This window comes from Diaporthe amygdali (genome assembly GCF_026229845.1).
Source record: "Diaporthe amygdali strain CAA958 chromosome Unknown NODE_2_length_3802984_cov_64_841326, whole genome shotgun sequence".
In the NCBI taxonomy this organism is placed as follows: Eukaryota; Fungi; Ascomycota; class Sordariomycetes; order Diaporthales; family Diaporthaceae; genus Diaporthe; species Diaporthe amygdali.
Window position 1 is genome coordinate 1,168,340 of NW_026517022.1, and position 15,373 is coordinate 1,183,712.

The 15,373-nt window shown below is 53.1% G+C and overlaps 5 protein-coding genes across 5 annotated transcripts; 3 read left to right on the forward strand and 2 right to left on the reverse strand.

Moving 5' to 3' along the window:
* Positions 1 to 576: 576 nt before the first annotated feature.
* Positions 577 to 2,201, reverse strand: J7T55_011707 (cell division control protein 11; the record flags this gene model as incomplete). Its single annotated transcript, XM_053136519.1, has 7 exons — positions 577 to 823; positions 879 to 1,346; positions 1,406 to 1,543; positions 1,606 to 1,693; positions 1,754 to 1,870; positions 1,966 to 2,041; positions 2,187 to 2,201. The coding sequence occupies 7 exons, from the start codon at positions 2,199 to 2,201 to the stop codon at positions 577 to 579; spliced, it is 1,149 nt and encodes a 382-aa protein (XP_052999513.1).
* A 1,029-nt stretch (positions 2,202 to 3,230) lies between these two features.
* J7T55_011708 (wd repeat domain-containing phosphoinositide-interacting protein 4) lies at positions 3,231 to 4,652 on the forward strand (the record flags this gene model as incomplete). The annotated part of the gene is made up of 5 exons (XM_053136520.1): positions 3,231 to 3,339; positions 3,398 to 3,436; positions 3,494 to 3,591; positions 3,645 to 4,010; positions 4,077 to 4,652. The coding sequence occupies 5 exons, from the start codon at positions 3,231 to 3,233 to the stop codon at positions 4,650 to 4,652; spliced, it is 1,188 nt and encodes a 395-aa protein (XP_052999514.1).
* A 337-nt stretch (positions 4,653 to 4,989) lies between these two features.
* J7T55_011709 (u2 snrnp component ist3) lies at positions 4,990 to 6,095 on the reverse strand (the record flags this gene model as incomplete). Its single annotated transcript, XM_053136521.1, has 3 exons — positions 4,990 to 5,108; positions 5,173 to 5,951; positions 6,040 to 6,095. The coding sequence occupies 3 exons, from the start codon at positions 6,093 to 6,095 to the stop codon at positions 4,990 to 4,992; spliced, it is 954 nt and encodes a 317-aa protein (XP_052999515.1).
* Positions 6,096 to 7,236: 1,141 nt separating this feature from the next.
* Positions 7,237 to 9,122, forward strand: J7T55_011710 (cytoplasmic dynein 1 light intermediate chain; the record flags this gene model as incomplete). The annotated part of the gene is made up of 6 exons (XM_053136522.1): positions 7,237 to 7,390; positions 7,461 to 7,613; positions 7,672 to 8,054; positions 8,107 to 8,200; positions 8,255 to 8,910; positions 8,976 to 9,122. 6 exons carry the CDS (start codon positions 7,237 to 7,239, stop codon positions 9,120 to 9,122), a joined length of 1,587 nt encoding a protein of 528 aa, XP_052999516.1.
* A 1,156-nt stretch (positions 9,123 to 10,278) lies between these two features.
* Positions 10,279 to 11,650, forward strand: J7T55_011711 (uncharacterized protein; the record flags this gene model as incomplete). The annotated part of the gene is made up of 2 exons (XM_053136523.1): positions 10,279 to 10,339; positions 10,401 to 11,650. The coding sequence occupies 2 exons, from the start codon at positions 10,279 to 10,281 to the stop codon at positions 11,648 to 11,650; spliced, it is 1,311 nt and encodes a 436-aa protein (XP_052999517.1).
* Between the last annotated feature and the right edge of the window lie 3,723 nt (positions 11,651 to 15,373).

The following is a 15,373-nucleotide window of genomic DNA, read 5'->3' on the forward strand; positions in this document are numbered from 1 at the left end:
ACACCTGTGAATGCCCAACCATTTGATCAGCGTTGCCGAGAAGCCAAGGCTTCTTTCTGTCTTAGCAACGGCCAATAGCTCTCACGCATCCACGTAGTCCATGGAACAAACATAAATTTAGGTTATCTGCATTAGAAGTCCTCTACTAGAAATAAGTCGTGTTGGGAAAAATACCAAACGTCCTTGGAAAATGGTCTCCTCGTCAAGTGATGAGTCGACACAGCAAAGAAAGAAGACGTATGGAAAAAATATGCGGCAAGCCCTCTCTGCCAACCTCTCATCCTTGCCTTTTTCATCTTAATAGCGTTCCTAGAGACAACGAAGCAGATGGTGCGGGGATATCATTAGGGGAAGACGAGCACCATCTGTTCAAGATCCGCGGCCAGACCCATGTGAGCCGCCACCCCATGACTCCGATCTGGCCTTTGTCCACATAGGTCGGTCTTTGTCATCAACTTCATGTTCGCTCGCGATAGACCGCCGATCAATCAAAAGAAATACGCGCCGAAGTGGCGAGGTCGCGTCTTGCCGTAGCAGTTCCCAGTGAGCTCAACCACCGGGCCCAGAAGAATCGAATCAAGCTTCGGCATCGCCATTGGCATCGGGAGCCGGTGTTCCTGCAGATCCGGCTTGCTCTCGTTGCATGCGAGCCTCGATTTCTCGGAGCTGAGACTCCCGGGCAAGAAGTTCCTGGCGCTTTTCGTTGATCTCGCGCTGGACCTTGATCTCGATCTCGCGCAGCTTCTCCTCCTCGCGGCGGAGCTGCTCCTCCTTGAGACGGACGGACTGGGACGCAAGGTCCTCGGGGTTCATCGAAGAGTCGCTGTGACAAGGTCAGCTGATGAAGTTCATATGCCAGGGGACGTAGGGAGACAAACACTCCAGCACCACCCTCCACGCTCTTGGAGAGCTTCTCGGTACGGTAGTTCTCGTAGAGGAAGTCGTGGGTGATCTCCTTCAGGTCGGCAAGATGGCTGTGCAGCAGTGCGGATCGAATGGCGAGGAAGTCCGAGTGACGAGGGTTGTCAACCTCCACAACACCCCATGGGTACTGACGGGCACGGACTGTGCGGCCACCGATCTCAACAGCGTCCTCCGAACCGACAATAGCGAATGGCATGAGGCCTCGAAGCTCGGCGTTCTCCTCAACCGTGTCCTCGTCGTCCTCTTCGATATCGTACGGGAAGTTGTAGACCGGGATACGGTAGTGCTCGATGTCCTCCATGACCAACTTCTTCGACTCGGCCAGCTCACCAGGGGTCAGGGAGTCTGCGCGGCCAATGACGGGGATGACGTTCACACGAGGCGCGAGGCGCTTCATCAGCTCGATATCCAACTCACGGAGACTAGAGACACTGTCAGAGGGCGACCAAAAGGGCGTTTCACAGGAGTAACGGAATCGTACCCATGACCGGTAGGAGTGATAAAGTAGAGCAGCGCGTGGACTCGGTTGTCCCTGAAGCGAGGGTTACGCTTGATACGCGACTCCTCGGCTAGAATGTCGTCGTATTGTCTCTCGAGGTACCCAACGATTTCAGAAAAGCTGTAAGCGTCCAAATATTAGTATGAAGTTGCAGAGTGGGAGCTCAGGGACTTGGGTCGTACCTGGCCTCGTTGTCGACTTGGTCACCGAAACCAGGGGTGTCAACAATGGTAAGGGAGATCCTCGTGCCCTCCTCGTCAAGCTCGAGCTCTACATGGCCAGTCAGATATCAGGGGTTCGTAAGGAGGTTTGGATCGTGTCAATTCGTACCAACGGTCATGGGCTTGATCTTGACGCCCTCCTCGACATGGGCGCCGTTGGGGTCATCGGAGTCCTTGTGGCCGATAACAGACTTTCCGCAGAGGGTGTTAACGAAAGTGGTCCTGCCTGTAAATGACCAGAAAGCTGTCAGAAAACGACATTCGTGCACTGCAGGAAGCTAGGCTGGAACAAAGTTGCAGCTTTGCGCGGTCCGAACTCACCAGTGCCTGATGCTCCGCAGACCATCAAACAGAACTGGATTCCCTTCTTCACGTTCTTCTTGCGGCGGATCATCTTCTATTGATCAAGAAAGGGTCAGCGATGATGTTCGGAAGCAACAATTGATTCGACGCGACGCGGTGAGCTGTTGGGCGTGCTGGCAGCGAGCGACACGAAACGGTAGATTGGCTCGTGATTGCAGAGGAGATGACAGCAAACGTACGGCAGGGGAAGACATGATTGTTGACGGATTTCCAGAAACCCAGAGCACGATCGAACTGCGAGTTGTAAGGTTGGTTTCGATTCCTGCTCTATCGAAAGGCAAGAGAATTGGATCGATGAAATGTCGCGTGTAGAGGCTATCGAAGTTGTTGGTGATGTGCCAGGCCTCTGCTCTGCTCTGTTGGAAAGGGGGAATGTTTGAAGGGTGCCAAGGGTCGGGACAACCACTGTCAAAGGGTGGAGCAACCAGCGCAATTTCACAAATTACCACCACTGGAGGAGCAGCTCTCTCAGGGGAGATTCCCAGAGCTGCAATTCAGGGGATCCTCTCGCCTGCCTCCCCAGTTTGGGGCGCTAGTCCCTTTGTGGGCAAGTCTCATAGCTCCAGAGACCCAGTGCTGCTTTCCCGGTGTACCCAGGTACCTGGGAGCTCTTTCACCTGGCCTCCACAGCGGGTGCCAGCTGGCAGCGTCACGGTAGGTGGATCATCTGACCTCTGGACTGGAGACCTCGGGACTACAGACTGACTATAGATATAGATACATACAGACTTACACGACAACTCGTGAGATCGAAACCAAGATCTGTACAATTATTCTGCCTATATATAACCAACATGGCCTGTGAGATGTTCTATACATTGCCAGTCTGCTCTATTTTTTGACCTGTCAAATCAGGATACTGGAATTTGGGGAGGTCTGCTATAGACCCCCCATTGTTGTTCCTGTCAGCTTGCTCGACACCGGCCTCATCCTCGCAGCACAGCTGCTAACCGGCCACTCACGATACCTCGTCCTTGCACCAGCATCGCGGGCCCACTTTAACGACATCGCCCTTGAGCAACATGGTTACCATAGAGTTTAAAGGCTAGGCAGCTTTTTTGGTTTTGCACCTCTTTTTCTGGTTTCCTGGAGGGGCGCGTCTCACTTTCCTACAACCAACTTCTTGACTCGGATACCTGAACATCCCACCTCTTTGTCAACAACTCGAGTCCGAATTACTGTGATACGAAACACAGGCACAACAACCACCTTGATCCATCACCATGGACACTCGACCAAAGATCGAGCCGGATAGGCCCATCCGCATCTTGTCTGTCGACTTCAGCGATTCTGGCCTCCACTTCGCCGTGGGACTCGAGGATGGCTTCCGTAGTGAGTGCTGGCACCGGACCTGTGTCCTCCAAGACTTTCACTAGCTGACATTTGGCAGTCATCCACTCTGACTCTGGTCAGATGTCCCTCATTCAAGGTACGTGAGCTCAGATACGTTGGAAACTTGAGATCCCGAGACTGATGATTCCACTAGACCTCGCAGGAGGCATAGGCCTTGCCCAGATGCTTGGTCAGACGAACATTGTTGCTCTGGTTGGTGGTGGCCGCATGCCAAAGTTTGCTGCCAACAAGGTAGGTTGTTGTACTTGCCCAGGTCCTTCTCATTGCTCACGGGTTCGCGCCAGGTCTTTCTTTGGGAGGTCATCAAGAAGAAGCCCGTCGCCTCCATCAGTGTGAAGACCCCTGTCCGTGCCGTCCGCATCAATCGGGAGAAAGTCATCATCGTCCTGCAGAACAGTGTCGAGTTCCACGCCCCTTGGAACAGGCCCAAGGAGATGCAGAAGGTGGCAGTTTATGAGACTGCTGACAACCTTCATGGCTTGATCTGCATGTCCGCAAAGCACATCGCCTTCCCTGGTCCTACCGCCGGACACGTACGACTTGTCGAGCTGGCCACTGACAACGTGAGCATCATTCCTGCTCACTCAACTGCGTTGCGGGCTATGGCTTTTAGTGACAAGGGCGATATGCTCGCAACGGCGAGCGACAAGGTAGGCTCTCCTCTGCAGTCTACCGTAGAACGGTGTATCAGTCCAGCATACTGATGCAAGCTCTAGGGAACCCTCATCCGCATTTGGAACACTCGAAACTGTGCTCGCATCTGCGAGCTTCGCCGTGGCCTAGACAGCGCAACCATTTTCTCGCTGGGCTTCAGCAGACTGGGTAATATCCTCGCCTGCACCTCTGACAAGGGCACCCTTCACGTATTCGATGTCCCCTCCCAGGAGAACTTGAAAGATCTGCAGTCACCTTCGAGCCCAATCAGCCTCAGTTTTCCAGCCAGCCGCCCTAGTGCTACGGCTGCAGCTGTCGAGGAGGGCCGTGGAAAGTGGGGTCTTCTAGGAAAGATGCCCTTCATGCCGCGGGCGTTCTCGGACCAGTACTCCTTCGCATCTGCGCCTTTTGAGATCGGCGACGAGCCCACCGGTGGCCTGCCTGCTCTTTCGAACATCGCTAGCCTCGGTACCACGAAGCCCCCGAAAGGTATTCTGGCTTGGACCGATGAGGACACCATCATTGTTGTCGGTGCCGGCATCGATGCCCGCTGGGAGAAGTTCAAAGTGGAGCTGGATGACGACGGTCGTCGCCGCGTGCGCCGCGAGGGTTGGAAGCGTTACTACAAGGACATGTAGGACATGATTTGAGCGCTCCATGATTCTCCAGCGATTGAAGGAGACGAGATGACACCCTCGTATGGCTCGACGAAGACATGTTGAGCCTAATGGCAAGTGGAGTTGGTGGTGCAGACCCCTCGAAATCATCGCTGCGAAACAGGTCTAGGAAGGTTTGGGTCTGGTTTGACGGCGTTTGAAGGTCACATTCACACGGAAACGAGCATAATGAGGAGTTTTGCACAGGTAAAACAGGACTGGCAAAAAGAGCAGCTCGATAGCATACGTGCTTTAGTGAATTGGTAGGCAGCACTTGCTCCACTTTCACATAATCAATTGAATGATACGGCACTTCGATTCAGCCGTCATGGTGATCTACTCCTATCTCTGTGCCTATGACTTCGATCTCGGTCGGAAGTTCGATGCCTGCGGTCGTTGTGGTCCTCAGATTCCTCATGACGGTGTCGCCGACGGTCTCTGTCACGATCCCGCTTCCTTTCGGGGTCATCACGATCTCTGTCTCGCCTGCTGTCTCGCTCACGTGAATCGTGGCGCCGCCTTTCACGGCGTTGGCCATCCTCATCGCTTTCCTTAAGAACAGGGGTATCATCGCGCCTCGATCGCTCCCTGCGATCTTCGTCTTCCTCGCCGTGCCTTCTGCGCCTGCGCCGGTGCCGATCGCCGTCGTCCTCGCTCTCATCCCTCCGGGACCGATGCGACCGGTGATGCCTGCTCCTGTGCTTGTCCCCACTTTCCTTCTTTCTCGCCCTCCGTAGCGCATCCTCTACTTCCTTCTTCTTCTCCTCGACCAGGAAGGCCTTCATGGGGTCGTCCTCGTCATGGTCTTGCTCCAGCAGCATGAGCTCACGCTCCTCCTTCAACATCGGCCGATTTCTCCTCTTCGCGGCCTCGTCGTCACTACTACCCTCTCCCATGTCTGTGTCGTCCCCACCACCACCTCCTCCCTTCTCAAGCCTCTCCCGCTTCTGCAGCGTCTCCCAGTCGATGCGGCATTCCTCCATGTCCTCGTCGTCGCGCGCCTTGTACCTCGCATGGTCGACGCTGACCATGCGGCCGTTGATAGTGGCGCCGCCCAGGTTGTCTACGGCGAGGTCGGTGCTGCGCTGATCCTCGTACTTGAGCCAGCCGAAGCCGCGTGACTTGCCCGTCTCCTTGTCGCGGGCGAGCTTGAGGAACGTCGGCTCGCCGAACTGGGAGAATATGGTGATGACATCGCCCTCGCTGAGCTCATAAGGAAGCCCGCCGAAGTAGACAAAGGCCGTGTCGCGGTAGTCGACGTGCCAGGAGGCGTTCGGGGAGCTGTGTGCGGGTTGGGCGTGTTAGCTTGTACTTCTCGGGAGGGCCTGCCTTTTGGTTACTTGTGTTGGGAGATATGCTTGGTACGTACATTCCTTGCTCGATCTCCTTCTTGTTGAGCTCCTGGATCGCTCGTATCTTGTTCATGGTGGCTGGCGGGGAGGCTGCGCTCCTCGTTGCTGGCGTTGTGAGGAAGTCTGGAGTGCTCGCGAGGCTGGGCGAATTTTAGGTGACGTCTGTAAGGCTGAAGACCCAGAAGTGGCGCCGGCACTCAGTGCAAGGATCCCCTTCCACTAGAGCAAGCTGACATGCATTTTTCCTGGATTTACTTGCATTCAAGAAATAGATAGTCGCATTTTCAACTTCTTGGTAGATTGATGCTTGTTCTGTTCAGGCAAGTTTACTCTCTGAGCCTTTAAGTTGGAGTGCAGACAGCCTTCATCCGTTATACAGTGAGGACCTGCACGTGTAGGCATCAACGAATGTGAAGAGAATATCTGCACCTGCTTTGATTAAAGAAGTATTCCAGTATCTCCAACTTCGAATATGCCTACTTAGACACTTACTCACACCCTGACGTCTCTCAACCGCAGATCTAATCAGGGCTCTCTTGGGCCACCAGTAGCCTGGGTTAGGGAGAGACCTTGTGGACTAGAAAGGCTGATGCAAATACAGAAACCATTCCATGACATCCTACAGAGCTTCCTAAAGAAGGCCATCCGAAAGATAATTGTATTGTAAGAAAGATGTGCTGGGTAATTTCTTGGGATACATTGGATGCCTATGTATCTGCCTGGGTATAGAGAGGAGACATCCGTTTACTTGGGTGCTGACAGCTGGAACCAACTGTTTCACAGCTGCAGGCACCATGCTGGGCCAAGACCTCCGACGTGCAGTGCCAGGTGGGATCCTTTGAACCGTCCACGCCCCCTGCATGGAATGATGCATGGGGCCCCTGATGGCAGGTGGGAGACTCTGATTCAATAAACAACTTGGACCTCTGAGTGTCGCTTGCTGCAAGTGGGACATGAGTTACAGCACAGCCAGTCTACCCGAAAACGTCACCAGCACAAGATAACGCATCTCAAAAGACATCCAATGCGATCCGGCAGACCTGGCCCGACGCGTCCACTGCACTAATCAGACCCAACGCGCCCAAACTTGCCCAGCTTCTCCAACGGGCAGGGAGCTCGCCACGTCTACACCGCATCGCGTCTCCCAACTCCCAGCGATGAACGGCGACAGCGCGCAGAACTGAGGATCTCGCGACAGGTCAAAGGGGGACAGCATGGCGTCGAATTCCAACCGCTTCTCAACCTACACGACCGCCTCTGGCGGCTCCGAGGGCAAGAATGGCGAGCCAAAGAGGGACATGTGGAGCTCCATGCTCGACTCCGTTGCCAGCGGGAAGCGACTGCCCGAGAGGAACCTCCTCGTCATGGGTACGCCGGGCAACACTCCCACAACCCGTGTGCAAAGCCGGCGCGCGCTGACCATTTGATTCATCGCCAGGCGGGACCGTCGAGTCGCAACGAGAATTCATAGAGTCCCTCTCCAACAACGAGCAGCGGCGGAACTACGACCGCCAGAACAAGATACCACCCGTGGCCAACCAATTTGCGCTCGGCTATACATACTATGACCTCCTCGATGCAGACCATGAAGGTATGCGGCGCTCCCCTCGCGCTCGAGCGCCAGCGGGTCATCCGCTGACACAACACAGATATACTGGCCCGCATCTCTACGTACCTCCTAACAAGCCCCTCGCCTTCCTTCGCCGAGCTCATCAAACCTCTCCTCACGCCACAGTCCATACCAAACACCCTCCTGGTCGTCCTGCTAGACTGGTCGGAACCATGGTCGTGGGTACGACAGCTCAGGGAATGGATGCTGCTTCTACGAACTGTCCTGCTCGCACTGCCGGACGAGAGCAAGATAGCCATGGAGGAGGGGATGAGCCTCTGGAAAGAGAGGGGCCGCGGCGGCTCTCTGAACTTGGACGGCACAACGGCAACGGCAGCCAGCGAGGGCGATGTGTCATTACCACTCGGTCCAGGCGAGTGGGAGGAGCCCCTGGGCTTACCACTCTGTGTCGTATGCCAGAACGTGAGTATCTTGATCACCGTTGTTGATGATAGGAAATCTAACGTGCCAACAGTCTGAGAAGATGGAGTTCTTGGAGAAGACACAGAGCTGGAAGGAGGAAGAATTTGACGTTGTCCTCCAATTCATGCGAACGATACTACTGAGACGTAAGGACCCTACTTTGACTGCCAGTGCTCACACATCGCTAATTGTTTGATAAGACGGTGCATCACTGATTTACACTACACCTTCTGTGCCCTCCCAACTGCCAACACTCGTCCACTCCAGTCTTGGCATACATTCGCTTCTGAAGAAGCAGCCCCTAAAGCCCAACGTTATCGACAGAGACAAGGTCGCCGTGCCTCCGAACTGGGACTCTTGGGGCAAGATCAGAGTCTTGCGCGAGGGTTTCGATGTGGAGGCTGTGAGCGAGGGTTGGTCTATTGATCTCGAGACCAAGTTCCCACCCCCTGGCAGGAAGCAAGCTATTGAGAATGGGACCGCGAATGATGACGAGTACGACATTGACGGCTATGAGATCACACCTGGTTCGGCAGTGACAACGTTTGAGGAATCGATTAGGAATCCAAGTCTCGATGCTCTGCAGATGGCTGGACGAGACACGCAGTCCACGAAACTGGAAGTAGAGACGATGGACACACAGGCCTTCCTCGGATCCCAGATACAGAGGTTGGAAACTTTCAAGCAGAAGATGGAGGAGGAGGGCCAAACCAACGACACGAGGAATGCCAAGAAGCCCGTCAAGGGCTTGGATGAAGACGGTCGCCAGGTCAATGTCAGCGACCACATTGGTCCGGTGCAATTCAACGTCGGTGGCATCCAGGTCGATGCCGACGACATGATGAAGCGCCTACAGGTACGTGGTGTTCCTAGGAAGTCAGCAGCACTTCAAGCTTGCGTGTGGCTAATCATTCTCATTAGGACCGTCAAGCGTATGGCTCGTCACCTGAGCCTGAGAGCCCAGTTGATGATAACGCACAAGCAGAGCAGCCCATCGACACCGAAAAGATGCAGAATTTCTTCACCAACCTCATGAATAGGAACACATCGGCGAGAACCGGATCTTAGGAGAACACCCGATCTTGCCCCTTCTTACAGCCTGCCGAAGATTCAAGCGACCCCTTACGACCAAAGAGACTGATTTGATGGATGCGGCAGAGGATGTCGAAACGGATTCCCCCTCCCCAAGACAAAATGGACAGCACGACAAAGCCAACAGCACACCCCTCGTACTGAACCTGCTTTAGATGAACCATATGAGCAATTCATGTAGCGCAGACCGGAACATGTATGCGCCTGCGGCCCACATCTTTGGATGACGAGACAAGGATGAGAAAGATCAAGTTAGAGTAGATACCCCAAATGATGAGAGAATAAATTCTTGTCGAAAAGCCATGGTCCTGTCTACCCTTTTGCTTCCCACAGTGTGGACCGCTTACTGCCATTATTTTTTACTCCCTAGGATTCCTTCTGATCCTCTTTTTCGATCACGTCTCCCAAATGATTGTCTCGGGGCTATGATCACATTTGTGATAGTCTTGAAAGACACTCCTTACTTGGGAGGAAATGTCTGTTGAGCAACATATGGCTTCCATGATGCGACACTGCGAACATAATTGTAGCAATGTTGTAGTAGTTGAAAAACGGCCTAGACTCAAACAGTCAAGTTGATTGATGATGAAAGACTACTGCAATGACAAGGCCAAACTGACATGAGATGCGAGGATTCGGGCTGAATCATGATGTAGACTCAACCGCATCAGATTGCTGACGAATATTTATGTATCAAGATGCCTTAGCGGTCGGGCAAGCTTCTGCTCAAGGGGAGGCGGGACTAGAAGGCAGTGTATGTGTGTGGGATAGGACAAAAGACAAGACAAAATGCATGACTGGCAGTGTTCAATTCACTACCTGGGTCGTTCCCTGAATTCACCTATCTATGAAGGACACTAGCTTGAGGCAGACATATGTGAAGCTTGATCTGCTATTTCATTCCAACTTGACCCGAAAGCTTCCTCTCGCGCAAGCTGAAGCACACTCGCCGTCACAAATCCGCAGTGAGCAACAAGGTGCCGCCAAAGGCACCTCAACTTTTCTGCACAGGAGTCAAAATTGCTTGGGAACAGCTTCACCCTGATGGTAGGTGACCGATCTCGATGATAAAAGATGTCCAGCCACTTACTGACTTGTCAAGCCTACTCAGCAAACCGACGGGCAGCCAAAGATGTGCCCATCATCTGGCATCAATTCGGATCGAAACAAGCAGCTAGAGTCATCCTCAAACGGTATGAATGATCTAATGTTGAGTACCAAACACTTCTATGACTAACTAACTTCTGGAAGCAGACAAGGCTGGACTGCTGGCGTCCCCTCCCATCCAGCTCGGCGTCCAATCTAAGACAGCAATGGTTTCCCTTCAGGATGACCGAAAGGTGTTTCCCTCCAGCAAATTGGAACGTCAGACCAGTCAACCCAAGTTGGACATGCCGCCTTCACTCAGCCTCAAGAATCAGCCCAAGGGCACAACAGATGCCCCACAGCGCCCTCCCATGAGGATCATGTACTTCAACACCATCCCTGCTGAGCTTCGAATCAAGATTTACAAGATGACTTGGGAACCGCGTCTTGTAACTATCACCCGACGCTGGCTCGCTGGAGAAGACGACTTGCACCGCTGGAAAGAGCATGCTGAGGCTGTAGGCCAGATGGTCGACGATTTGTTCGAGGAGGGTGATGTGACAACGGTGACCACAGGCTCCGCTCAGATGCCAGTGACACTCTGGATCAATGCCGAGTCCCGAAGTGAGACCCTCAGGCATTACCAAATCGCTTTCGCTCGTCCAAAAAATGGGGACAGCCATGTCTACTTTAACTTTGGCATTGACAAGCTGCACATTCCTCTGCATGGTAGTTTGGTACGATTTATCAGCAAAGAGGAACTTGCCAAAGTCAAGGAACTGATCCTCCCACGCAGGATAAACGCGTATTTGAGGCCCATGGGAGGTTACAGGAAGTTAGAGCACTTGAAACCCTCCATCGTCGACCTGGACATCAAGCTCCGCCAATTGGACGAGGCGGGACTGTCTCAAAGTCTGGAGCCTGACAACCCCAACATCTTCGAAAACGCAGAATTGCGTCGACTTGCAGAAAAAATGCAACAAGAGATTGCACAAGTTCACAGAATCCCTCATATGCTCTCTTCATTGTGTCCAAGCCTCGAAAAGGTCCACCTTCGGTCTGTTACGACCTGTCGATGTTGGCCTAGCCTTCTCAGGTCACTCCAGTCCAGCCGTCATGGGGGTGAACGGTGTCTCGTCTGTAGTTGGGACAGCAGGTGCGCTTCTGAGCTTGGAATCCCTGTTCAGCGCGAGCAGTTGGCTTCGTACAATGCCCATGTGGCAGAGCTGGGCAGGGATCGAGAGATGCGCCTGGGACGGGTCACCGTTACATGGCGTGCTTTTGATGAATCCGAAGCGTCGAAGACAGGTGTAAAGGACGATATCATGGACACAGTGGCTGACTGGAGCCACTTCGCGAGCGACATGAAATGCAGGTTGCTGGACTGCTATGGCGGCTTGATCCTCTTTGAGATCTGATGCTCGCCGCCTGATTTCAAGCATTCTGGCGTCTATCGACCGGAGCTCTTCTGCTACGATTTAGTTAACTGGCAGCATGTAATACCTATCTCAGTTGGCTTTATTTGCTAAGAGAGAGGTCCTGTCTGTTTGATCTTAGAGGCTATTCGTAACTCGAAAAATTGAAAGGAAATACTAGGTCTCAACAGCAGATGACGAACTCTCAACCCAACAAAAATGGAAAGATCAGTGAATGAGTGGTTCACAAGGGAGTCACCTACAATCTTCCGGGCAGAAATTCCGGCCTCATTTGCCTAGGTCCACAAAAACACATATTTACAGGCGGAAGTAGCCTTGAAAGAGGGCAAGTGTTGCCTAGTTCTCTGCTCCTTTCCTTTTGGTAGTCAGCTCCATAACTGAGCAAATAATCATAAAGCAGAACAAGCTCCTTGTGCAAGCGGCTGTTGTGAATGTGCCTAGGTTGTCTCCGGTCATGCTTTATATAGGGCTGCTCTTCAGCTCTGCCCAGATATAAAAGCATGGTATGCCTGGTGTGGCGGAATTGAAGCCTCATAGGTTTGCTCACTTCTTCTCAGGGGATCTAAGGATGATGGCAGCGTGACGATGGAGCGAGACGATGAGCTTGTCCACAAAATCCCTTCATATCATTATCATAAAGAGGTTCGAACGCAGTGGCAGTCTTCACTGGCATCCACGGAGCTCGCTGCCTTATACTTCCATCAAGCAGCCCTGGAGCTTTCTCAGTCGGTGTTTATGCAAAATTATCTTCTAGCAATGTTGTAGTAAATTTCAGCTACGTGTCACATCTCGTGCTGAATATCTGGAACTGTTTCTGGGATCCGAGACACTGCATCCAAACCTCACTGTGTACGAAAATGAGGGTATTCGAAGACTTGTAGTTGGGAATGACTGGATATGTTTAACACACTGCTCCTGATTGACATTATGCTGATGAAGCGCGGCCTGGGGCGAAAAAGGCGTGCTGACGTGTCCCGAATAAGTCCTCACTTAATGGTGCGAACTCATAACTGCCAAAGTTTGATTTAACACATCATCATCATTATGGGCGTCAAGTTGAGTCAGGCTTGCTCGATGCGTCTGGTCCTCTTTCTCCCAGCAAAGCTCAACAAATCCAGCCAAGAAAGGATATTTTTCACAAGACTACCGGGCCTGCCTTTTTCTGGATGAGCATACGAAAAAGTCTCGTCCGAGTTTCTTGTAAATCCATCCGCCCACCGAGGCATCTTGAAGAGGTTCGAGCTCTGACTAGTCATGCCAGGACATATCGCCGGCCACTCGATCAGGTGACATGTTACTACCGAGTGGTAAGCACATGACAAGCAAGCGCATTACGCTATGCGCAAATCTTCAGTCTGAGCCGTTGATACGCCGAGGGCGACTGGAATACCGCTATGCGAAACTTGGCGACAAAGTCTGTTCACTGCTCATAGTACGCTTCCAACCCATGCTTGGAGGTATATCGAAATGATGATAGTAATAATACCAATATACTCCGTGGCGCACTATATCGAACCATCCCAGCTCGCTCGGGCACTAGTTGCCGTCGGCCGCGACCAGTTATATGGAGCACAACGTGATATCGCGCACTGCCAGCTCAAGTCACAAACTCATAGCCACGTATCTGCAATTTCGTTGGCTGAAGGGTGTTGATTCAAGCGCAAGGGCTCCGCTGTGATCGGTGACCCAAACAGGGCCATTTCGATCGTAGTCCTATTTGTAACCCGTGAGCACCCAACTGCTCCATGCCCCGCGCAAGCAATAATGGTACTCATGTTTCGGTCCGAACACTGACAGCTCGCGTGATCGACGCTGAAGACCGGACAGCTAGCCCACTTGGGTCCCCTCTAGTGCAGTGCAGCGATATGCGAACTCCTTGTCGAGGTACAGTGAGGTGTCAAGCCTCGAAGACCAGGAAGGCTTGGCGACTGGGCGTTGACCTGGCAATGAGGGAAAGAGTTTTGGCACATTGCATAGCGACATTCCCTTTGCACTTGCAATCTCCCATCGTCGCCGTACGAGCCCAAATAAGACTTCGATGCTAGCAGCGTTTTAGATGAACTAACAAGCATTATGGTCTCGGGCGTCCGCCTTGCACGACAGCCAAGCCATCAGTCCGCGCTGGGAACCTGAGGATCCGTCGGTTGCCCCATTGCACAGCATGTAGCGAGCGTGTCATATAGCTGGGGGCTCCCGTGCGCGGCTCGGTGACGTCCACTCGCTGAGGGAATGCCAAAGGCATTTCCTGTCTGGGGTCACTCGCGAATGGATTCCATCACCGAATCCAGGGTCCTGAGAAACTCAAACAGGCTCTCCGTCCCAATTCAGGCTGAAATAGCTGCATGTTGACGGCCGGCCCGCAATCAACAGCCTTAATTGGGAGTCTTTGTCCGGGGGGGCCTTACCCTGGAGCTGGTCTCAGCTTCGGCGCTGTTTCTAATCAGCGCGCGGCCATGGTGGCTTGAGGCAATTTGGGTAGGCAGTTTTTGGTGAACAATGGAAACCCAGAAAATACGGTGGAGATTGTCACCGCCATATTTGATTCCTTTTTCTTTTTTGTCTCCCATCGTCGGATCTTGGTCTCGTTCAGAAGCAACCCGACATCAACAACGTCATTGTCCAACCGTGAACGCGTGCCGCGCCGTGGAAAAAGGGCTGATGTCTCGGTACCCGGGGATGAAATGAGGACCCTTGTCAAGATGAAACACGGGGATGATGAGATACGGCTCGTCAGAGACCGAGGGTGGCAGCCATCCTACGAAAGAAACCTTTCTCGAATAGGTATAGGCTTCGTACAAGACTCTTGGTGACCAGAGTCCTCACAATGCGCTGTGATTGACGGAAAAGCAGAGACGTAACGGGCGCAAGGAAATGGAACAGACCTGCATAATGAGGTGGTACTCGAGTGTTTTCGCGTCCGGACCGTTGGAAATTGGTTCACCTGGCGACATCTGGGCCCTGTGAGGCTCATTTTAGAGTGTTCTATCTGAGAACAGACGGCGCCGAGCGGCGTTCAATTCATTGGCATCGTGTATGCATAGCTCGGGTCTGCACCGCTCGATGATCCCATAGGTGGTTAGTGTAGCCGTGTGCTGTCCCAGTAGGATGGTAGGCACCCGAGGCAGGCTAATTGGTCTTGTCCTTGGTGCGTGAGGATTTAAGGAGAGACAAAGATTTGGTTGATGGCCTCGTCGCGTTGCGTGTGCGATCGTGAAACTCGGATTGGTGACACCTCCGTGATCAGGTGTGGTCGACGAGATATGGCGATTCTAGGTGGCTGTTCCAGAGGATATATTGATTGTTGTTACCATGAGGGACCGTCAGGCCAACACTGACCTCAACTGCCTGGACCAGCAGCCGGCACCGTCGAGTATGTGCCTCCTCAGCCGGCATTCGGGATGCAGGAGAACCAACCCCATCTTTAGAATGGCTGACCGGCCGGTGCGCATGGCCTTGTACATATGTGAACACCTCAATCAAGCTCACGCTCGAGCCGCGGAGTCTTTCGTGCGTGGTGTGCCTTAAACTCAGCCGCATTGGTCTCTTTTGATGCTCGGATGAAGTGTGAAGATCTTGGAATGTTAATCTTTTCGCCTCCGGCCCCAGCTCCAGCTCCAGCTTTCAGGTCCATATCAGCCCCAGATCAGCCCCAGCTGCTCTGCTACGCGATGGGCCGGTGGGCCAAGGAGCACGTCAACATTGATC